Here is a 25,604-nt window from a genome sequence, read left to right on the forward strand (position 1 = left end):
GTGAAATGATTCGAGTTCAAATAAATATATTCAAACATCGATACATTTCGTGAATCTACAGGGGGAAGGATGCGTGGACATACCGTACCAAACGCTCCAAGCTAGGTGAATTTATTTGTTTTTTTTTTATCTTTATTTTAGAAATTAGGCTATTTCATCTCTTATTTATTTTTTCCGGAGATGAACCAGCTTGCTGATTTATATGTAACGTAATGCAGGGTATATAATATCGAACATAGTATAATGAAATGATCTAACTCAATGTATCCAAGGTTTACCAAATCACCATTTTGAATTTGACACCAGAAAACTTGAAATCTTCATGTTTCAGTCCGAGAAATTCATAGTTCAGTTGATTTTCCGCCTGCAACCGCTTTTTCCATCGTGAGCGGTTGGCTGCAGACTGGCCACCAGGTACAGTATCTATCACTACAAATCCTACGGTCCATGAATATCAAAGCTTCGGTTCGGGATTCGGCACACATTAACCTCCGTGATAAGCCGGTAACTATCCTTTCATATTTTCACATTGTTCAAATTAAGTTTTTCAACACTATTAGGAATATTTTCAAAATTTAGACGAAACGAACGAAAAATAAACACGTCTACTTGCAGCTAACGCATACTTCGATATGGTATCGCAATGTTCACATCTTTTTTGTCTGATTGTAATCAATGCAAGGTTTTTATGTTGGCTATTTTAGCGCTGCGACCATTTATTTGTTGAATAGAAAAAAATTTGAAATTCCCCTCCTAATAAAGTTCTACCTTAGACTCTGTTTAAATAATTTATTCTGTCGTTTGCAAAGTACTATCTTTACGAAGTGATACAGTATTTTTGAATAACCCATTTCTAAAAATTTTACTTCAAGCACTTATAGAAATGACAAATTATGCATTCTGTTTATCTTCTGCTTTAAATTTCTATTTTTTCGATAGTTTTATTCAAAATTGTTCCGGTGAATGGCGAAAGTGTGACCGGTTGCGCATTTCTTTAATTTTTCAAAGAAGGGTATCTGGGATTTTATGTGCGTACGCTTTTGCAGGGATGCCAACAGATAATTACAGGGTGGCCAGCGAACCGGGAATTTGAAAAGTAACCGGGAAGAACCCGGGAATTTGACGAGAGAACCGGGAGAAATAAATTAACCAAACCATAGGAACACATTTTTATACCAGAATTTCAGAATAAACACCTCCAATTGGCTAGTTTTTGGACCTTGCTGTTGGTGGGCGGGCTTAATTTCATGTTTTATAGTGGAGTGTTGGAGGGTTTATGGCCGGCGTTGGCGCCATGGGCATGCGATAAGAATTACTAAGCTTCCCCTCTCTGATGAACCACTGCATGAGAGAACCAAAGATCTAGTCCAGCAGTGTGATAGTATCACACTTGTTACTCCTTTGTTTGAGAGCCGCGTCGTAGTACGCTTACGTATAGGCACTAACGATGGGTGCGATACTTTTTTTACGCAGATAAATTTAATTGGGTTTGCAAAGGGATTAACTGTTGAAATGTTTCAGATGGTGCCCAACAGTGCTCCTTCTATTTGCGTGACAAGCTTTCATTGAGGTATTACTCAGGAAACAATGTTAAACACCATTTTGGTCATGGTATTGTAACTAATCTTATATGTGCTTCATTTTGATTTGGGATAAGTGTTTGAATTATGGCTCGGGATTTCCACTGTGGCGTGCTTCTATTGCGACATACTCATAAGTATTTTTGTGGTGCGACATACTGGAAGCGTGTGAGCATAGTTGGAGCATATACCCTATATAATTTAAAAATCAGCTAGGAAACTAACTTCAAAGTGAAGCATTTTTGTCACTTGAAGGTGTCACTTGGGTCGAACTAAGATATAATAAATAGGTATAGGTCAAAATCAAAAGTACTTGAAACACGTTTAATTTTAGATTACAAGCACAAGTGCAGGTACTTAATAAAGCATGGGTTATGATTGATTAGGTGAATTAGAGATTTCAATTATTTATTAAATTAGACTAATGAGATATCATAATCATCAAACGAACTTAAATAAGAAAATTCAGAATGTCTAATAACATTAGGTAGATTAACAAAAGAATTAGGATGCGGTGGGTCCGCTTAGGGAGGCAACTAACCTTTAAAGTTGTAGAATAAATCTATTTAGTCTTGAACTTCAATAAGAAAACGCAAGCAAACCAATAGCATTTAGCAAATTAACAAGGAGAGGAATAGTTTAGGAAATAAGTAAAAGTAGAGGTATGTGACAATTGATAACTTTTAGACTTTTGTAGGTATTGTTTTCCCCTGAGTTTATTGTACTCGATAACTATATTATTCTCTCAATACGCGAAATCTCTGATATATGCGGTTAAAGCATTTGAGTTAACTTATTTCTTAGTGTTCAAGTACTGACATTTGTAAACAGCAGCCAATGTTAATCTATGAACTAAACCCTACGTGACTGTAAAATCGATCTTTTCTTATGTGGTATTGACGCATCGATGCATGTTTAACTTTTCGCGGCTGTCGGATTCAACGCGCCTACGTCTACGGAGCTTACGCAGAAGTGATTCGCGTTCGGTACGGTCACGAAATTTTGAAATGATTGATACGTGCGGTAAAATAACTAAATTGAAACAAAGTTCAATAGTAAAATAAGTGGAATATCTAGGGAGGATACCAAAATAAATCAACTTGCCAACATAGGCTATCACATTTATTTTTTAATAAGCTGTTTTTTCTCTACGGCTGTCTCGCGCGTCGTTCGTAATTTGTGCGATTTTCGTATCTTACGTAATTTAGATGTTTAGCTCTAAACGGTTTTACTGACTCGAGGTCGTTCCTTAAGCGGTTTTGGTGCAGGTTAAACCTTTGGCGGCTGTCGGAACCAACGCGCCTACGTCTACGGAGCTTACGCAGAAGTGATACACAATTCGGTAGAGCTTGTCAAGCGCTTTTGAGCGTATGTAGTATAGAATTTGTTCGGTACGGTCGCGAAATCTTGAAATGATTGATACGTTCTTTAAATTAACTAATTTGATAGCTGAGCTTTGAGCTGTAAAAAGTAGAATATCTCGGGAGGAAACCAAAATTAATCAACTTGCCAACATAGGCTATCACATTTATTTTGGTGGCACTCTTTAAATGATAATAACCCTTTTTTCTCGCTTCGGTTGCCTGGCACGGCTTTCGGAATTCGCGTTTTCGTAACTTACATAATTTAGATATTTCGTTCGAAACGGATTAACTTACTCAATCGGTTTACTACGCGGATGTATCTACGCGCACACGTCACAGCATTTTTTTCCGTAAGTATCTTAAAACAATACACACGGAATCAGCTAGTCCTTCTGCTGTATTGTCAAAGATAGAAGCAACATTTATTCAAATGGGTCAAGTCTTGAAACCTAAGCTGTCACGCAGCTCCAGCTTAATACCCAAAAAAAAAAATCAGAATTATCCATTAAAACAGAGTGATTCTTTACCAAATGAATGTCTTGCTCTATTATTATTTTAATTTGAATTTAATCACTCAGCAATATTTCCAATTGATTTGTTTCGTTTCAATTTCAGATGTAAAGTGCATGGGCATTAAAATAAAATATTAATGCTGGACTTTGGAAACAAATATTTGTGAAATCCGTCAAATCCGTGAACTCTGTTTCTTGTTGAATCCTCATCATAATTCTCTTGGAATTCTTCTTAAAATTCATCTGCCATTTTCCTCACGATCTCCATACAAATCTCATCAGAGGAATTTACCTTGTTTTTTTTTCTCAACTCTTTTTTGGAATCTTTTAGAATTACCAAAGAATTTAATCTAGAGCTTGCATTCTTCTGCACAAAAATGCCTCCAAATTCATCTAACAATTTCTAAGGACCTCATGTCAGAATAATTTTGGAATTGTGCTCAGAACTTTTTTGTTTTTTGTTGAATATTAACAACCGGGAAATTTTTAAGATTAAAACATGGAAAAACTGGCCATTTCAAAATGAAAATTCACTGGCCACTCTGTAATTACTAAGCTTTTAAAAATTAAAAATAATAATTATTGTATCAAATCTTAGGTCCCACTTGCCCCGATGTACGTTATAATAATTGCAAAATGTATGATGTATGGAAAATCAAAGAGTGAACTGTATTGATGATATAGGGGAATTTACGTATTCTCGGCAACCTAAGCAGCGATCTTCTTTCTATAGCCTTTTTCTCTAAGGAACGCACACATATGCAGTATTGGTTTGTTTACAATCTTTTGCTGCCAGCTGCTCTAACAATTTCAGTCGAAAGAATTGTCAAAAACTGTTTTGAAACGCTTTTACAAAGCTCCAATCTTCTCTAGTGAGAGCGAGTATTGTCGGCAACCAGTTTTTCTTCGGCAACCGTTCCATTTGAACTGCATGTAAATCTGCTGTTCTATTATCGGCAACTCGAAATCAGCTACAATTTGTAGTGCGTGTGTTTCATTTCAAGAAAACCTTGCTAGATTGCTTTTTCTCAGTGGTAAAAATATAGTCAAATTGAAGCTGAAAGCATAAAGAATGGTTTGCATGCATTCAGCGAAGTGTTTTCGTAAGAAAATCCAGTGAAAATAGTGTTTCAATTTGGGTTGCCGAAAATAGTCTGGCATGCCGAAGCCGTCATTTCCCCTAGTATATTTGGTTTTTGGTTTTTTTTTTTACGCGGATTTCAGAATTTACGCGGTTTATCATAATACACTAGAATCGCTTTTTACGCGATCTTTTTTTACGCGGATTTCGGAATTTACGCGGATTCCGGAATTAACGCGGTTTTTTTTTACGCGGGACGTATCACCCGTGTAAAAAGCGACTCCAGTGTATCTTACATACGTGTTTTTTTTTCAATTCTATAGGACTGCCCTTCAAAAAATATGATTGGATTTTGAAAAATAGATCTGGCTGAACCGATGCGTGAAAGTAGATTTTTTTTGAGCACGTCCAATTGAGAAAAACGAGTTAAAATTCACAAAAATACGTATATTCATGCACATTTTTATTTAGCTGCTCTACAAACTTGATTTGCTACCCCTTCATTTGAAAAATATGACTGAATCGATGCTTGATATTAGATTTTTTAGAGCACGCACAATGTGATTGAATTTTGTAGAATGGACATAGCTGAACCGATCATGAAAGTAGATTTTTTGGAGCACGCATATTTGTTGATAAAAACTAGTTGAAGAAAATACCAAGGTGGTAAGTAAACCAGGAAAACCAGGAAGGCCGGGAAAAAGGCAGGAATTTATTTTCACCAGGAAAACTGGGAAAAAAACCAGGAATTCATAAGTCCACCAGGAAAATAATCTTGTTTGTATAATTTAAATAGGTTTTAAATTTTATGTATGTCAAAGTTTCTTTTTATAATCAGGTCAAAACTAACCATTTAGTTCAAACTAAATCTTTCACACAACTAAACATTGATGAACAAAATTTACCCTGAGAATTTAGTAAATATATTTTGTATTTATTTTTATTTTTTTTTTTCTCGAATCAATTGCAGGTATGATTTGTGCTTAATTGATAGCAGACTTAAGCAGTGCCGACGCGTAACTACTTTGAAGTACCTGTTCAACATGTTCAATAAAAAAGTTCTATTTCTAAAAACTTCAGATAAGGCCTTTGAACTTCATGCAAGTTCAGCAAAATTCGGGAAATTCTTACAAGTTTCAGGAAAATCCTGTGAACTACTGTGATGACCTTCGACGAAGTTCTACAAATTTCAGAGAAGTCTTACGAACTTCAGGGAAGTTCTTTAATCTTTGGGGAATAACTACGAATTTTACAGAATTTTCTACAGATTTAATGTAACTTCTACGACTTAGGCATTGCTTAAAACTTAAGGATAATCCTATGACACTTATGGATTTTTCCGAGCTTCAGAGAAGTCTTCAATACTCTTGGGAAGTCCTCTGAACTTAACATAGTTCTCCAAGCTCGAAAAAGTTCCTAGAACTTCCGAGAAGTCGATTGAACTACATGTAGTCCTACGAAATTAATGGGAGCTCTCCAAACTTCAGAGAATTTCCAAGAAATTAAGGAAAGACCCACAAACTTTTGGAAAACCCTTCGATATTATTTAAAGCCTTATGAACTTCAGGGAAGCTCTTCTAAATTTAGGGTCCTCATATATTCCTATGAATTTAAAAAAAACTCCGAACTTGAGGGAAGTCCTAAGATCTTAAAAAAAGTCCTTCGAAAATCCCATGAAATTCAGGCAATACAAACTTCAATGAACCCTTCAGGGAAGTTCTACGAACTTTAGGGAGTTTCTATGAACTTCAACAGTCAGTCTTTTTAATAATAAGAGTTATTAAACCAGCGTTGTTTATGAAATCTTTTAATCATATGATTTTGAAATCATGTTGTAATCAAAATTCCGCTAAATAAGATCCTTAATCATTAAAAAAATTTGTGGAAAATTTAAACAAATTGGAAATCCGTAAAATTGTTAGAAGCAAAGGTTTGTTTAAAGAGTCCTCATTCATATCACACTTCGCAATTTCACCTTGAGATAAACCAGCCCGTTGGCAAAAAATCTCAATAATAAAGTTTAAAAAATCACAGTTTCAAAAACAGAAATCTCAAGATTTAGGGGCTTATAGATCTCTAAATTTCAGGTATTAGATAAGGCTCCGAGCTAGTCCGTCGTGTATCTGCTTTTCTTCGTCATACACCACTATATGTGTATAGTATGAAGAGCACAACCGAGACAGCAACCTAAAACAGTGGGTAACTCTAAAAAAACCTGAATATATCCGCCAATGCAATGGTGAGATCTGACTCTTCTTACTTAATCAAAATTCAAGCAACGTCCCAGGGGATATCCGAGACATCTCCAGGTGTTGGCCAATATTGTCTTGGGTTCTTAATGTGACAGGCAATGAGCTTGTTTTAGAGTTCTCATGTCGCACAATGAGGTGTGGCTCTAGCTTGAAACTGGCCACTCTCTGGAGTGGATGTGACCAATGTAGTCTGGGACACTCGATATGTTCTATTTCGACCAGGATCTTGTTTTTGAATTCTGATGTGTTGCATGATGGGTGTTTGTCCTAGACATTCAGACTAGTTAAACGCTTCTATAGTTTACATTGCATTAATTCTCAATTTCCATTTGTCTTTTCAGGATCTCATCACGATGACATAATTCTTCGACAATTTAAAAAGCCATTCGAACTACGAGCGTAAAATGAAGCTACCGGCAACACGAATAGCATCGTTGGCACTGTTAGTCGTTCAAGTAATATCCTTTTGGCGATGTGTCAGCGGTTACATGGTCATTGTTGGTGAAAATGACGAATCGGATAGAATAGTGTTTAACGCTTCCGTTTATAAACTAGGATCTGAAAGGCACTACAAAATTAACACACATAAATCTGCACATTTTGTTCACCATTTGCTCAAAGTAGATCCGCACAGCGGACAAATTCGTCTGAGAAAACGACTGACATGCGATGGAATTTACTACCCTAACTTGTTTACATTTTACGTAGACTCTACCTCAAATAGGCTTCGAAGTATAGATTATTATAGCTTGCCATTGCGAATATTTATCGCTGGGACCAATTGTACAGACGATGCCGTAGCAGAAAGTTTTAGACATTTTTTCGAAGAAGATGATACTGGATATAACAGAAGACGCAAGCGAACCATCGAAGAAAACTACTATCGCCTGTACGGTGAATACATGGGTAGTAATCTCCACAATTACTACCTTGAATATCCATGGTTGAAGAGATCGATTACCAACTACACTTCCTTCCAAGATGGCGATATCCTGTTCGACAGCACAGAAAGGAACGCTTACCGCCATAATATTATAGTCCGCAAAAAGCGTGGTCTAGTGGAACCGTCCGACCAACGCATACATCGTAAGATCAACGATGCACGGCAATGGATTTCGGAAACCTATGCTTCCTACGCTATTCACACAACAGACAAATGGAATAAAATTTGTCTCAAAAAGTCTCAGTACATCAATTCAATAAATTCATTTTTACCGAAAACTGTTCTTCAATATTGCACAGTCAAATATTTGGACGTGAACGATGAACGTTTCAAAATTGAACCGCAATCAGGTGACTTGGTAGCCAGCGATGACCTATGCATAGCGGAGTCGTTATGGAAAGTAGCCATTACTTTCAATGTTAGATGTAATCGCAAAGACATAATAGATGCAGATCATCGTCTAAAAATTGTCTACCATCATCAGGAGTTGAATGATACGGACATTGCGAAACGTGTCAAGCGTGAACTGCGAAATCAAAGTCCATATTTCGAGCAAGCACTTTACGTAGCATCCTGTACTGAAGAGCAACCTCCTGGAGCGACTGTCACCACTGTTCGGGCACGTGATCCGGAAGATTCGCCTGTTGTTTACTCCATGATTTCATTGTTAGATTCACGCTCGCAATCCATGTTCAAAGTTGATTCAAGAACTGGTATAGTAACAACAGCAGCGAGTCTCGATCGAGAATTAATGGATGTCCATTACTTCCGTGTGGTTGCAACTGATGACAGTTTTCCGCCACGATCCGGCACAACTACGCTTCAGGTGAATGTTCTAGATTGCAATGATCATACTCCTACTTTCGAATCCGAGGAATTTCAAGCTAGCATTCGAGAAGGAACAAGTGTTGGATCTACGGTAATTACCATCAGAGCAACCGATCAGGATATCGGTAAAAATGCAGATATTGAATACTCAATTGTTAGTATCAGCGGCGATGGTGCTACGACAGCTGAACAGGACGAACAAACATTCCGTATCGATGCACGAAGTGGTACAATATCTACGCGCAGTGCTTTGGATCGTGAAACATCGGAAATGTACACGATTATCACAACAGCAACTGATATGGCAACACCTCAAATGGAACGACGATCTGCAACTGCAACAGTTTTGGTGAAAGTTCTCGACGACAATGATAACTATCCACAATTTAGTGAAAGGACGTACACGGTGCAAGTTAGTGAGGACGAATGGACGAACGAAAATAATGTTATTGCACACATTCAAGCTACGGATGCGGATCAAGGAAATAATGCTGCCATAAGGTAAGTTTCTCTTCTATGCGGGTTAATACTTCCCAATTGAAAGGAGGAACCTTTATTTTTAGTTTATCTTGACATTTTAACATATACTGGCATTATTTTGCATAATTTGCGTTGCGTTGTGAGTCACTTTTTAGTGACTTGGTCACTTTTTTCAAGCCAGTCACTAAAAAGTCTCTTTTTTAAGGTCATGTCACTAAAGTTACTTTTTCTTGTAATCAGTCACTATTTTCAACTTTTTTAGCGTGAATTTATTTCAAGATTGATCATTGTTTGCTTTGTGACGTTTAATCGTCTTTCTCTATCTACAGGGTGTCTGCACATTTTTATAAATAAAATTTCCTGGGTTTTCCAGGTTTTCCAGAACTTTAACGGATAAAATTTTTAAAATGCGTTCTAAATAAGCTTTTTCTGGAAGATCAAAAACAACAGTAATTTACCCAAACGTTTTTAAGGCATGGCAGTAAGTTTCAAAGAAACTACTTTATAATCACACGATCTCGGATCCCGTGATGGATTCCACAAGCAATGTATGGGGTGCTCAACCAAAATGTCAGTTGAGCATCTCATAATAAATTGCCCTGCACATCAAAACCTCCGAGACCAATATGGTATCGGTCTCAGCATCAGAGACGCACTATCCAATGACCCAGACAGGGAAAGATCACTTCTCGACTTCCTTAAAGACACAGGCTATTCTTTCGTAAACGATATCGTATCACATCGAATTGATTCAATAGAACTATTGTCATCCTTAAATTTATATACACCATCTAGGCATTTACGAAACAGAAATATATTTGCTACAAATCGTCATCGTACGAATTATGCCAAATTTGGACCCTTGAACCAAATGCTGGATACATATAATAAGCACTGCGATAACATTGACTTTACAATGACAAAAACTAAATTAAACCAATATTTTAATTCGTCGCATAACGTCAACTAGAAGTAATGTTTTAACTTTTTCTTAAGACATATTATAAAAAATATAAACAAAGACAAAATTGTAAAAATAGCACTTAAGACAACAATTGTAAAACGGTCTACACTGATTGACGACAAATAAATAAATAAATAAATATCAATATACGTAGAACCCCGCAACGAACAATGACACGACAACGGACAAACGACGGCACTTGGACAACACCAGCTCTCTAAATGACATATCAAACGGAAGAACAACGATGACAACCCCGCAAGCTACGGACATTGACCCTCTCTCTAGGAAATTAACCACAACTTCGTTCACCTTCCTTACTGTTAAACCAATCGACACAGAACTCTGAGATACTTAAACTCTGTAACAAACACTATGTAATTTATTTATTTTCTCTATCCGGGACCCCCTCAGGAGCCCTAATCCTTCAAAGAGACGAACCAGCTACAGGCTGAAAGTCTCTATAATAAAGCAAAAAAAACTTTAATTTTAGCACTTACTTAATTTCTCACTTTAATAAAGTTAAAAAACGTACTTAATCTGAGTAAGTCCAAGATCTAAAAATATTCAATGTTTTGTAGCTTTGTATTCCATGTACAAGTTCAAGATATTGAAAATTTTCAAAGTGCCTGGATTAAGGAAAACATTAATTGATTTATTTCAAGTTCGTAATTAACTTTATGAAACATTAGAGATCTTCATTGCAGTCCCATTAACTTCACAACAATTGTAGGAACTTTGAAGAAGTTCTGATGAATGAAAGAAAAGGCTGATAATTTCAGTGAAGCTCCATAAACAAACTACGGTAACATAAGGGAAATTAACACACTGAAATTATGGGGAACTAACTGGAAGCTTTAAGATCCTCAAATCGGTTCTTTTAACATCCGAAAATTTTCAGGAACTTTTATTAAGTTCCTAGAATTTCAGAGCACATCACAGGTGTTAAGCGAACTTGAAAATATAGAAAACCTTGAGGGATATTGTGCAATTTTTTAAGAAGTTCTAAGCACCTCAGAAAAGTTAGATCTAGAGATCTTTGGAGAATTTCAGATCTTAATAGCATTTCCCATGACTTTAGTTCAGACTTTCTGTAGCAGTTTAAATATCTATAATCGTAAATTAAGAAAAATTGTGAACTCTTAAGCTGGGTTTAGATTAGGCAAGTCAAATGATCAACTCAGTTGAATTCAATTGGCTTGAAAAGTTGAGCGTGTTTCAACTTGTTTCAATTCAAGCGAGTTGATCAAGTCAGTTGAATGGCATGGTTTACACGTTCAATTCGCGTTCAAGTCAGTTGAATTCAACTGACTTGATCAATTGACTTGCCCTGTCTAAACCCAGCTTTAAGATGCTTCGAGAAAATTGGGATCATACCGGCTGTTCCGTCTCCGCCGAAAGTCAACTGTTACGAACACCACCAACACGCAGCGAAGAAGGAGAGCATCAATAGGCTACAACATCCACCAATCAGCGATGACCACATCATCGCTCGCCGCTTTAAAAGAGGCATGCATCACCGTGCAAAAGAGAGGTCCGTGGGTGATTGGCACTAGATTGCGGAACAGAGACCGACGTTAAATAAAGGAAAATCTGTCTGTGCAAAATAGAGTTCTTTTCCGACCAAGCACCAGCAAACATCAGCAGCAGTAGAAGCAGAATTTGTAGAGAGAAAGAGGAGAGAATAAACAGTTGTTACCTAGCGTAGCCGTCCCGATCAAGTTTATTCTGCACACATCCCTGGTTTGGAGCAGCTCTTTTGAGAGTCCTTACGAGTTGATTTCCGATCGACGCTTGCTTCCTCCACCACCCTGCCGATACAGTCCACTATGAAAAGGGAAGGTTCCCTCCCAGTCCGAACATAATTTGGTCCTTCGAGCCAGATCACGAGCCAAGAAGCTTTTGCCGTGAAAGTTTTACCCATAGATGTTCCTACCAATTGGAACGAAGCCGAAACGAAAGGAACGGACGTGCTACGCTCGCAAAGTGGCAAACAAACAAAACTACTTCCACTGCTGCCGATGACAGTCGTGTGCGAAGTATACAAAAAAAGGGAATCGTATATCGTATGAGCCGGCGCCGGTGGTGTAGTGGTAAGCGTGACTGCTTTCTAACACCCCAATGGGTCTGGGTTCAATCCCAGCCGAGGTCGGTGGGATTTTTCTGAGGCATAAAAATCTCTGGTCACGTCTTCCTTCGGAAGGGAAGTAAAGCCGTTGGTCCCGGCCCATGTGTATTGTGAATGGGTGCGATATCCTACGCAGGTGTGGAAGCTGCCTTCCTGCACATTCGATTGTCGTCAATGGATGGCAATCGATGTCCGTCGGTGATTGGCACTAGATTGCGGAACAGAGACCGACGTTAAATAAAGGAAAGAAGAAGTATATCGTATGAGTGAGTGCGTTCGCGAAAATCAATATCCCGAAAAGTGAATCGCATGCGTGTGATAGTTTACTACGCGTTCCAAAGATGACCGATGTGGAAAGGTTGATCGTACTTCTTCGCGGCTTAGTAAAGGAGAAGGTAACGCGAATCCTGAAGGAAGTGCAAGAAACCGATATTACCATGCATCCGGTGTTGTGCAACAGATACGCTAGGAACCAACTACCAGGAGTATCAATGGTTGCACAACAGCATTAGGACCGCCATCTCTGCAGAGAGATATGATGAACAGTAGACTGATGCAAAATTTGAAATTTTCGCTCCACAGTGCTCAAACGGTTTCAAATCAGGTCCTGATTAGCCTCCCAACATTTAAACTCATTTGGTAAGAAACTGACTTGGCACAAACTATTCCAAGTTTATATGGAAATTACTATGGGAAAACCAAACATTTTGTTCATTGTCTACTGCCCATTTTCCATATTGCTTTTTCGTAAGTTTCTACAACTGTTCTTACGGGAAATTTTCTAAGCTACAACTTTACGGAATATCGTTTTTCAGCCAAATGTTTTTTTTTTTTTTTTTTTTATTATTATTATAGTCACTTCAACACTCTTGGGTCATTCGTGACTTTTCCGGGGGTGAGATTTGAACTCGTGACTTTGGCGTGAGAGGTATGGATGTTAACCACTACGCCGGGGTCGCCCCTCAGCCAAATGTTAAATTAAATTGTTATTAACTGTTTAAGAGATTGATAATCTTATGGCATGATCAAGCAGCTGATCTGTGGGCAACACTGTATTTTGCAGTATGACACAGGCATACCAAAAGTACCGCCTCATGACAGTATTTCAACGGCTGTCGCTTTCTTTTTCCTACGACAGCCTTGAGATTGAGCTATAAGCGACAGCCCACTGTGAGGCTGTTATACGACATGCAACGTTGCCGTCTTGTGTTACATTTGATTGAAAAGTAGTTTTCAACCAAGTTGTAGCTGAGCAACTGCTATCGTTTTTAAAAGCAAAGTGACGTGGTGAATTGTTAGATAGATATGAACAAAAACATAAGTTTTCCCATAGTAATTCCTATATAAACTTGAAATGGTTTGTGCCAAGTCAGTAGTTCTAAAGTAGTTCAAATTTTGGGAGGCCTAACAGGACCCAATTTGGAACCGTTTAAGCACTGTGCAGCGAAAATTTCAAAATTTACATCAGTCTAATGAGCAGGATGAGGACTACCTGCGTTCGATGATCTCTATACCGAGGCCTGTATACTGGTGGAAACATTGCTGCTTGCCTTTCCAACTACCGATATCAGGCACCACCAACACCGAACACCATCACCGACCACAAACAAACCATACGCTCGGATCGTCCAAAGTCAACCATTGACTCGAATTACGGAACAGTCCGTTCTGATTCCACACATTATGGAACTGCATGTACGTTATTGACGATAAAGTTGCCACCGCAGCGTATGGCGTACCCGATCCAAACCGTCGATGTGAAGACGATTGTGAATCAATCCACCGAAACGAAATCGATCAAGAAGCCTAACCTGATTCATTCCGTAAAGCCGTCACGTGAAGTGAATAATCCAACCGAACTCTTGAAGGCGAAACCCATGATTATGCCGTTGAACTCCCATTGTGGACCGACCGAGGTCCGGCTAGTCGATGATTCAACCGAATTCGCCGGAACACTGATCAGCACACCACCTTCACCTGCCAGTACGGCCGAGTACGGTATACTGGAACCAAGCTGACAAGCACATCTCGTGACCTACCGTGTACGATTGAAGATGAAGTTCCAACCGAAGCTGACGATGTTAAGCTCAACTCTGCGTGCAAGCCAAACTATCTTGCTCGTGGATTGACAGAGGACCGTTACGTCGAGTGTTCAGCCAAGGTCGTAAAAGTCAAGTGGCAAGTGAACCAACCGCGTGCCATGTCAATAAGGACTCACCTCAAGTCATGGATGTAAAACCGAAACCGTTTAAACCTCCCTAAACAACCGAAGTCAATCCGAAGCTATTCCAAGACGACTTTCAAGCCATCGAACTGAAGTCCGTCGCAGCTGGTGAAGTGCCGCAAACAATTCTAACCTCGACTGGAACCAGACCGGTCTTGAATTGTATCCCCGCCGGAAACCATCCGGTGTTGATGCATTACCCAATGTCTGCTGGAATCCTTCCAGTAATCAAGACATTCCTGAGGGTCGCCAGAACCTATCCGGTGGTCCAACCGTTCCCGATGTCTACTGGAATCTGTCCGGTGGTCAAGCCATTCTCTATGTCCGCCGAAACCAGTTCGGTGGTTAAGCCATTCCAGATGTCCGCCACAATCCAACCGGTGGTCAAGCTCTTCGTGATGTCTACCGGAATCCGTCCGGTGGTCAAGCCATTCCTGATGTCCACCGGAACCAATCCGGTGGTCAAACCGTTCTCGATGTCCACCGAAACCAATTCAGTGGCCAAGCCGTTCCTGATCTCTGCTGGAATCCAGCCTGCGATCAAGCCTTTCCTGATGTCCGCCGGAACCAATCCGGTGGTCAAACCGTTCTCGATATCCACCGAAACCAATTCAGTGACCAAGCCGTTCCTGATCTCCGGAATCCAGCCTGTGATCAAGCCCTTCCTGATGTCCGCCGGAACCAATTCTGTGGTCAAACCGTTCTTGATGTCCACTGCAACTGCAATCAAGACATTTCTGAGGGTCGCCAGAACCTATCCGGTGGTCCAACCGTTCCCGATGTCTACTGGAATCTGTCCGGTGGTCAAGCCACTCTCGATGTCAGCCGAAACCAATTCGGTGGTCAAGCCATTCCAGATGTCCGCCGCAATCCAGCCGTTGGTCAAGCTCTTCGTGATGTCTACTGGAATCCGTCCGGTGGTCAAGCCATTAATGATGTCCACTGGAACCCGTCCGGTCACCAAGCCGTTCCTGATGTCCGCCGGAACCAAAGCGGTAATCAAGCCTTTACTGATGTCCACCGGAATCCGTCCGGTGTTCAAGGCGTTCCAAATGTCCACTGGAACCCATCTGGTGTTCAAGCAGTTCCCGATGACCCTTGGAATTCATCAGGTAAACAAGCCGTTTCTGATGTCCCCTGGAAACCTTCCGGTGAACAAGCCGTTACCGATATCAGCAGGAGACCATCCGGTTTTGTATTTTCCGATGCCAACTCGAAATCATCAGGTGCTAAAGCTATTCCCGATGTCTGCCGGAACCCGGCCCGTGTTCAAGATGTTTCCGATGTCTACCGGAAACCGTTCGGTATTAACGCGGTACCCGAAGCCAATCGAAAAGTATCCGGTGTTCAAGCGGTATCTGATGCCAACCGAAAACTGTCCGATGTTCAAGCCGGTCTCGATGTCAGCTGGAATTTACTCAAGGCCAATTCTGGAGCCAAGTGCACTCATTCCGTTACCGACGTCTGAGAAACAACAAATAAGAGATCCACCAGACAAGCCAAGCTCAGCTAATCCTGTACCGAAGATGCCCTATCCTGATTCCATTGATATCGTTCCAATACCAAAGCCTGAGGAGCCACCGCCAGAGGATCTTTCCATTCTACATCGAGCCAGCAAGCTCAGACTGAGAACACTACTTTGCGCCGCTCACCTGCTAACCCGGTTAGTACTGAAGGTATTACCAGTCCTGGATATGGAGTTCCGAGAAATTGTGCTATGGTGCGAAAGTACGATAGTGCTGGCCTGGATCAACAAACCGCTTAACCAACTACAGTCATTCGGAAGAAACCGAATCGCTGTGATCCAGAAACAAGTCGATATCGTGTCTTGGTGTAGTGGTCCTGAGTTCCTCCAGGGAGAAAGGTACAACATCGAACTACCCGAAAATGTTCCAGACCAGATGCTACCTGCACTGAAAACAGTTATCGTCAACCCAGTTGACCTGAAGAAAAAGCAGTCCCGCACCTACGCCAGGCAACTGAAACTATTACCCAAGTGGTTCAGTTTGTCCATTTGGCAGAAGACATTCAGCGAGTTGTTGCCCACGACCCTTGCAAGAAATTGGCAAACGTGCATCCGATCTACACTGATGGCCTGGAAGCGTTATACGATCTGAGCACCGATGACTTCCTGGCATTCTTCAAGCGTTTCATTGGACGACGAGGAATGGTGCAGCAGCAGCATTCGGATAATGTGTGTGTGTGTGTGTGTGTACAATCTAACCCCCACTGTCCGGCAGTGTTATTATGGAAGAAAACTGCTTTTTATTACCCTTCAATTAAAGCAGGTTTAGTCCGGGAGTTAGAAGGTGTTAGCTCTATTGCAGCTCCAGTGACCCATTTCAGAATGCCTGGTAATTCACGACCACTCCGAGGTCACTTTTACTAACAATAAGCCCCGCATGTTCACTCTACCTTTATCAAATGGATAATGGTATCATAAACACACTTCCAGATTCAAAAAATATTATTTCCAAATCTGGCACGTATATAGTTTTGAAATTTGTTTAACTGTAATAAAACGATTTGAATGGACATTTCTTACCAATTTTGTTTCGAATACCTCTTGATTCATCTGCTGGCAGCACTTACTGGACCTTACCGGCGACCAACTCGTCTGCCCGCAAAAGCAACAACGCCTAAATCTCAAGGCTCTCCGGACGTCCCCTCGAAAATGCAATCGAGATATGTATAAGAACAATCTTCAACTGGAACGAACTCACCAAATCAATACAGCCGGGAGTACATTCCCGATGCTTATTTTTCTCTCGCATGCCCGTCGTCGTCAAACGGCAAAAAAAAGGGAACTCGTTGAGCAATTTTGTGATACGGAATTTTCACTGAACATAAACCGCGAATTTACGAACTTCACCACTCCCAACTGCGAAACACGTTCAGAAGCACTTTTGGTACACTTTCGATCAATTTCTTTCGAGCACACAAAAAAAGTTTCAAGCAGCGAGCCAACATCAACACCGATTGAGCCGAACTCTTTCACGCACCTTGCAGCGCGTAAATAAACTGAAATTAAAAATTATCACTCGCGATGCCACTAATTTCTGGTCCGGGAGAAAATCAAATAACGCAGATTGCGACATTTCTTCTGATGCTTGCAAACATGTTGAATCACGTTTTCTTTCTCTATTCTAAAACTTCCCGGAAAGCGAAAAAACTACCAATCACACACGTATAAACGTCCGGGAGGCAGAGCGCCAGCGCTAATCCGGCAAATGCAGCCGAAAACTATGAACGCGAACGCACCACAAAACAGAGAACAAACAACCGTATCCAAAGGCGTTCCAATTTAGCCGAAACTAACATTTCAGACTCATTGTTTACAAGTTGTTTGGTTGCGTGAAATGAAATACAAATTTACGTGAATGAATGTTTACATCACTATTAAAATTCAGAATTTTTATCTGTGAATGTTGAACTTTTGAAAATATCTCAACGATTGGTTTCTCCAGCAGCAGCATTCGGATAATGGCACTATTTTCCAAAGTACCAACCCATAAATGAATACCCTACTACCCAGGAAGAAATACCTACGAACCATGCCGATCATCCGTGAAAACCTGGTTGTTCCACTACCATCGAAAAATCAACCCCCACTGGAATTTGGGTCGCATCACAACCGTTGCAGGAAGTTCCAGATACCGACGCTCAATCAGCAATTCTAGACAATCGTTGTTAATCGTTGAGTTACCTCAACCGGGGGAGTATGTTCCGTCTCCGCCGAAAGTCAACTATTACGAACACCGCCAACAAGCAGCGAAGAAGGAGAACATCAATAGGCTACAACATCCACCAATCAGCGATGACCACATCATCGCTCGCCGCTTTAAAAGAGGCATGCATCACCGTGCAAAAGAGAGGTCCGTCGGTGGTTGGCACTAGATTGCGGAACAGAGACCGACGTTAAATAAAGGAAAATCTGTCTGTGCAAAATAGAGTTCTTTTCCGACCAAGCACCAGCAAACATCAGCTGCAGTAGAAACAGAATTTGTAGAGAGAAAGAGGTGAGAATAAACAGTTGTTAGCGTAGCCGTCCCGATCAAGTTTATTCTGCACACATCCCTGGTTTGGAGCAGCGTCGAACCCCCAGCTCTTTTGAGAGCCCTTACGAGTTGATTTCCGATCGACGCTTGCTTCCTCCACCACCCTGCCGATACAGTCCACTATGAAAAGGGAAGGTTCCCTCCCAGTCCAAACACCGGCGATAACGCATACAGCCTCCATCGAAATGGTTCTCTACGCACTCACGACTCGCATGGCCATGAGCCAGAACCTACTGCTCAATTTCTTTTAGTTCTGCTTCGTTTTCAGTGCTTCAATCCAGGCTGCACCTCCATACCTTAGTATCGATGAGGACACACTAGCCAGAAGACGCCTCTTGCTGCTACTATACGATGCAGGATCCCCCGGCGGTTTTCCGGGCTACGGCAACAACACAAGCTTTTGTACCTTTCACCTATCAAGGAGCTGACCCTCGTCTAGACAACTGGAAACTGGTTGAACCTCTGATCTTCGCCATCGCGACTCGGTATGCGTTGCCCCAGAGGTTGGCATCGGCATCTCGGCACAGCTCATTGAAACCGTTTGACTTACTCAGCTTTAACTTTCGTTTTAGTGCAGCCTTGGTCGCTCGGAACACCACCCTGCGCTCCTCTCTGTCTGCTTCAGTTCTTGCTCTCTGAACGCGCCTTCTGGCTAGAAGACAACTAACACGGAGGGTGCTAATTTCCTCGTTCCTTAGGCTTAGGCTCGGAACGCTGCTGTCTACACTTAGAGCTTCGATGAAGAGATCCTGATTGAATGCCTTCGTCTTCCACTTCCGCTCGCTTACTTTCGTCCTCCGTATTTCCACCGGTGTCCGTTCGCCGATACTGTACCGGATTGCCTAATGGTCACTATGGGTGTACTCTTCGCACACTCTCCAGTTCATACTTGTCACTAGCGACGTACTGCAAAAAGTGACGTTTGTAATGGATTCTCTACCATCTTTGCGGAAGGTGCTGATGGTTCCTAAGTTGGCCAGACTGACGTTCAACTTTGCCAGTGCTTCCAGCAGGCTATATCCTCTTGCGTTGGTACACCTGCTCCCCCAATCCACTGCCCAAGCATTGTAATCTCCTGCGATGACGACTGGTCTCCGTCTAATGAGCTCTCCGGTGAGCCCATCCAGCAACTGGTGGAACTGCTCAATTTTCCATCTTGGGGGTGCGTAGCAACTACATACATATATTCCATTGATTTTGGTGATCACGAAACCTTCGTATGATCCCGCCACCATTTGTTGAATGGGATACCTGCCCATGACTTGTATGGCCGCCATTCCTGCTCTATCCGACACCCAGTTACCATTATGGAGAGGGCCTCGATATGACTCTGCAATGATAGCAACGTCGCACTGTAGCGTGGTATCCAATCCATTGTGCCGTATCGTGTCCATTATTTCATGCCGTGTCCAGTAAGCCGTAATTAGGATATTACTTACGTCGATTCCAATGTGCCAGTGTGCGTGTGTTTTTTTCTGCACAGATCAGATCTGTCAGGACAGACAGACAGACAAACAGAAATTCATTTATATAAATATATATACTAGCTGATTGTGCCCGGCCTTGCTCGGGATTCAATATTAGCTTGAGTTTATGCGCCAATTGAAAAAAAAACCTGCTATATTCTACGTAGCCCCCCCTTATCTAAGGGGCTACGCCCTATGACCTGCACATGCCAAATTTATTTCCATTTGCTTGATTAGTTCTCGAGTTATGCAGAAATTTCTATTTCATTTGTATGTGAGCCCCCCCCCCCCCTTACAAAGGAGGGAGGGGTCTTGAACTACCATAAGAACCTTTCCCTGTCCCTAAAAAACCTGCATACAAATTTTCACGCCGATCGGTTCAGTAGTTTCCGAGTCTATAAGGGTGAGACAGACAGACAGAAATTCATTTTTATATTTATAGAAGAAGAAGATATATGATGTGATATTAGACTGGCCCAGATTTGTGCCATTAGGTGAGAAAACCACTCTGTAAATTTCAGCTCATTCGGATGTAACACGAGCTGGCGCTTTTGATTTAAAATGTATATGGCGTTGAAATATATGGAGAAATAATATTCATTCACTCTTTCGTGTATAGAACTGGTTCAGCAAGCTCGATTAAGCTCAGAATTTCAGCACGCGTTGCTTAAACTATAAGGATCAATATGCTGATGACAGCATCACAATTCCAGTTAGTATTATGGAGATATTAATGAATTATGTGCATTCTGCTCATATATTGCAACAAAATACAGGCAGCTAAAACGTATGCAACGGATCAACTAAAAATAACCACTAAAAATAAAAGTTCATGAATCCTGATGAAAGTGGGCGTCTTAGTGGAATACCTGTATAAGAGAGAGAGAGAGAGAGAAGGATTAGTAATTTCCATTTAATTCCACTACCTTATTTGCTTATCCTTGACAGATACTCGTATTTCGTCTACAATGTGCAGACTTTTTCAGTGTCTTGTACTCGAGTATTGGTACAAGACACTGAAGAAGTCTGCACATTGTAGACGAAATACGCGTATCTGTCAAGGATAAGCAAATAAGGTAGTAGAATTAAATGGAAATTACTAATCCTTCTCTCTCTTTACAAAAGTTCATATTTTCCACAGGCCAACATCCAGGCTGGTGTTTTTTGGTGCGATAACCACTTTCTGAATGTTTCAGCCCTTTTTGACGTTACACGAATTGGCGCTTTTGGTTTAATGTTCATATAGAAGATTTGATTGAAATTTTCATATACAAAATGCTCATATTAATTGAACTACAAGTTTTGAAAATTTGAATTAAATCGAGAATAAGGAAACTTTTTTATGATCGATAGAGTGTAGGAGTGTCATTTTTTCATGTATTTTATCAAAAATCCCATACAAAATTCAAACTAAAAGCGCCAGCTCATCCTATAACCAAATGAGCTAAGACTTCCAGAGAATGGTTTTATCACCTAAAGGCACAAATCTAGAGGTTGGCCCTTGGAAAATTAGAACTTTTATTTTTGTGGGAGATGCGAAATGAGGGAACATTTAATTTTAACACGATTTAAAGTATTTCAATGCAACATTACATTTGTTCACTGACAATTAACACATTTTTCAATATGTTATCTTAACTTATTTCTGGAAGAATTTACTTGTTTTTTTTTTTTTTTTTCCTTTGGTTTGTTTTTTTCCGTCGATCTTGTTTTCCGTGCTGAGCACCAATGCTACCGACGTGCCAGGAAGGCAGCTCCCACACCTGGACCCTACCTATCGACCCATCAACTCATGAACCGGGAACCAACGGCTTTACTTCCCATCCGAAGGAAGGCGTGATCAGAGATGTTATGCCTCAGAACATCCCGGTGGCGCCGACTGGTATTGAACCCAGGCCTGCTGGGGTGAGAGGTAATCACGCTTACCACTACACAGAATTTACTTGTGTTTTAAACCATTAGTATCAATCTAATACTGTATCTGTGTATCTAATTAGTACAATACGTCATATTGTATCTTCAAGTGATCTTCTCAAGCGCCACATTTCGTTCAGGCTCTTTGGAACTACATGTGATGAAATATGAAACGCACCTTTTGAAGTGAATTGCACATAACAATGTTCATCACTTACTCATACATGAAATCTGCCTCGACCAACCTGGCAGAACGCGCCCTAACTCTCACTAAATCAAAAGGCACGGAACCTGTCATTTCTGACAAAAATCCATATGAGCAGTATTTTTCTAAAAATATGGGAATTTACGTACACTGGAGTCGCTTTTTACGTGAGGGATACGTGCCGCGGAAATTCCGAGATCCGCGTAAAAAGAACCGCGTAAATTTCGAAATCCGCATAAAAAACGTGTAAAAGCTACTCCAGTGTATAACGATAAAAAAATCCCCGAAATCCCCGTAAAATTAACTGCGTAAATTCCGAAATCCACGTAAAAAAAACCGCGTAAATTTCGAAAGCCGCGTAAAAAAGGGGAAAAATTAAAATCTGCTTAAAAATGGCGTTAAAAAACCGTATTAAAAGCGACGTCAGAGAAGTCTATTGTCGGCAGCCTTTTTTTCTTCGGCAACCTTTCCACTTGAACTGCGTGTTAACGAAGACAACAAATCAAGAAGACTGGCAACTTTGCCAGAATCCAAGCGACAGTGGCGCTGCGCTTGAGTGAAGGTGAAAGCAACGCATAGAAAAATGAGCAAATACACAAACCCTTCTTCTGAGGATGTAATCTTTGCTAAAAAATTCGATCGAAGCATTTACCTTTGAGCGGCAGATGACGCGATTGTACCTGTCTCATAGCGTTCGTATGAGAAAATGGAAGAGTTGCCAGTCTTCTTGATTTGTTGTCTTCGGTGTTAACCAGCTGTTCTATTATCGGCATCTCGAAATCAGCCTTATTTTGTAGTGCGTATATTTCATTTGAAGACAAACGTTACATAACAGGTTTGCTCAGTCGTATAAATGTAATCATGTTGAAGCATGACTAAATCGTCAAATTACATTCAGCGAAGTGTTTTGGTGAAACAAATACAGCGAAATTAACGTTTAAATGTTGGTTACAGAAATCAGTCAATGGGTGCCGAAGCTATCATTTATCATCAACACAAATTGATTTTGGCATTTTTTTAAGAATTTGTTTCGCACATAATTTTCTAGAATGCATTATAGGAATACCATCCATGGTGAGGTAGCATTGAAATGTCTTCATTTGAAGGTGGCACTCATGTCCCGGGTGACCTTGTCCTTAGTTCCCTTACCCATTGTCGGATTTAGGATCATTTTAGAATGATTACTCTAAATTTCAATAAAAAAAATACTAAAATGCAATAGCGGTGCCGGTGGTGTAGTGGTAAGTGTAATTGCCTCTCACCCCAGCAGGCCTGGGTTCAATTCCAGTCGGCGCCGCCGTGATGTTCTGAGGCATAACATCTCTGATCACGCCTTCCTTCGGAAGGGAAGTAAAACCGTTGGTCCCCGGTTCATGAGTTGATGGGTCAATAGGTAGCATTGGTGCTCAGCACGGAACACAAGATCGACGGAAAACAAATCGAGGAAAAAAAATACTAAAAGTACGAAATTATAAACTTGCACAAATATATTTTTTTGTTTATTTCCCTCCCCTTGGCTAGTTTTTGTACCTTGCTGTTGGTGGGCGGGCTTAATTTCATGCTAGTGGAGTGTTGGAGACGGTAGGTTTATGGTCGGCGTTGCTGGCTCATGCCGCGATAGAATGGCGTCATGGGCAGGCAATGGGGATTACTAAGCTTCCCCTCTCTGATAAACCACTGCATGAGAGAACCAAAGATCTAGTCTAGCAGTGATAGTATCACACTTGTTACTCCTTTAATTGAGAGCCGCGTCGTAGTACGCTTACGTATAGGCACTGACGTTGGGTGTGATACTGGCGGGTTTTGCCGCAAATCACTCTTATTTTATTTATTTTTACGCAGATAGATTCATTTGGGTTTGCAAGGGAATTATACTATTGAAATATTTCAGAAAGTGCCCAACAGTGCTCCTTCTATTTGCGTGACAAGCTTTCATTGTTGTTTTCATTGAAGTATTACTCAGGAAACAATGTTAAACATCATTTTTGTATATGGTATTGTAACTAATCTTATATGTGCTTCATTTTGATTTGGGATAAGTGTTTGAACTATGGCTCGGGATTTCCACTGTGGTGTGCTTCTATTGTGACATACCCATATGTATTTTTGTGGTGCGACATAGTGGAAACGTGAGAGCGTAGTTGGAACATTTACCCTATAAAATTAGCTTGGAAACCAACTTCAAAGTGAAGCATTTTAGTCACCTGGGACGAACAAAGATATAAATAATATATGTAAAAGCCAGAAGTACTTGAAACACGTTAAATTGTAGTTTAAAAGCATGGGTTATGATTGTGTAGTTAGATTAGAGATTTCAGTTATTTATTTAATAAACTTCAATTATAGAATTCAGAAAGTTAATTAACACAAGATAGGACGCGGGGGGTCCACTTAGGGAGGCGACTAGCCTATGAAGTTGTATAATAAATCTTCCTATTTAGTGTATTTGTTAATTACAGACAATGTCAATAGCGAAAGTCATATCTTCAACCAGGCGCTTACGAACAAGTGAAGTTTTAGGAAAGATGTGTTAAATATGTTGATAGGTTTGAAATAAGAATTAGGATTGTTGTGCTTTAGTTTTCGGTATGGTATGATGTGTCAACAAAGCCCTTTTGAGCAAATTTTCAAACATCAAATTGATTGAGTGATTTATTGAAAGACATTGCGTTGCGAAAATTGACAAGTCATACATCTAACATAGTAGTAGTAGCAGTGTCGCATAATCTTATCACAATTGCTGCAAATAGTGCTGGGCCCCTCCAGGGTTGAATACGGATCAAAACTAACATAACTACTAACACTAAAATGATCCCGGAACTAACACTTATCCATTGCACTTTTAGTTATATATTAGTTTTATTTTTCTACTAAGTCATCTATGCTTCTTTCTATTGTTTGGATCAAGTACAACTAATACTAATCTACCTTTATGTATGTTTTACTCCCTTTTAACCCATTATCTTTATGAATGGCGAATCATATGACGTGAGACACGTACTAGCTGGAACTCAAAGAATTACTTCGAACAGGATATCAAACAAATTTAGGACCAATCCAAATGAGACCAGAAACCAACAAGGCATCGGGGAGTTTTATACTCGGAGAGGTATTTGATAAATAATCAAAAAGTGGTAAGTTAAAATCATAGTGGAGCCAAGGATCATGAGAGGTAATTGTCTATAATTCATTAATTAGTAGAAATCTCGATAACTTTTTCAAGGGAGCGTATCGGCTTTTGTAGGCGGTGCGTTTGGTCGTCGATTTGGCGTAACTGGTGGTTCGCCCACGCATGCTAGCACTATCATCAGATAGGGAAATTTTCCTCTACCTGCTAGTGGTGTTGGTAGGCGTGTGCGAGCTGCCGGTTGCGCCGGATCGACGATCGGATGCATTGTTTGCAGGAGCTGGTTCTTCCCTTTGAAAAAGTAATCGAGAAATAACCATATTATCCTGTAATTGATATTACTATTTTTGAAAAGTGAAAAGTGAAGTGAAATTAGTCATGACAGAGTAACAGAACGAGTTTAAAACAGATGAGGAAGGACAATAGACACAAGTTGACACAATAAACAAGACAAGTGGGGGTTAATACACAAGACAAA

The 25,604-nt window shown here is 40.4% G+C and overlaps 1 protein-coding gene across 3 annotated transcripts in view; it reads left to right on the top strand.

The window, feature by feature from the left end:
- The window catches only part of stan (Protocadherin-like wing polarity protein stan), a 102,534-nt gene that overhangs the window by 44,941 nt on the left and 31,989 nt on the right, over positions 1–25,604 (top strand). For all 3 annotated transcript variants that reach the window (XM_065226385.1, XM_065226384.1, XM_065226383.1), the window contains exon 2: positions 7,131–9,061. In XM_065226385.1, coding sequence (XP_065082457.1) covers positions 7,194–9,061 — 1,868 coding nt within the window. In that variant the 5' untranslated portion in view covers positions 7,131–7,193. The remainder of the gene's footprint in view (positions 1–7,130; positions 9,062–25,604) is intronic.

Source organism: Ochlerotatus camptorhynchus, unplaced genomic scaffold (genome assembly GCF_037179485.1).
Source record: "Ochlerotatus camptorhynchus isolate MF236.1 unplaced genomic scaffold, CSIRO-AGI_Acam_v1.1 ptg000250l, whole genome shotgun sequence".
Classification (NCBI taxonomy): Eukaryota; Metazoa; Arthropoda; class Insecta; order Diptera; family Culicidae; genus Ochlerotatus; species Ochlerotatus camptorhynchus.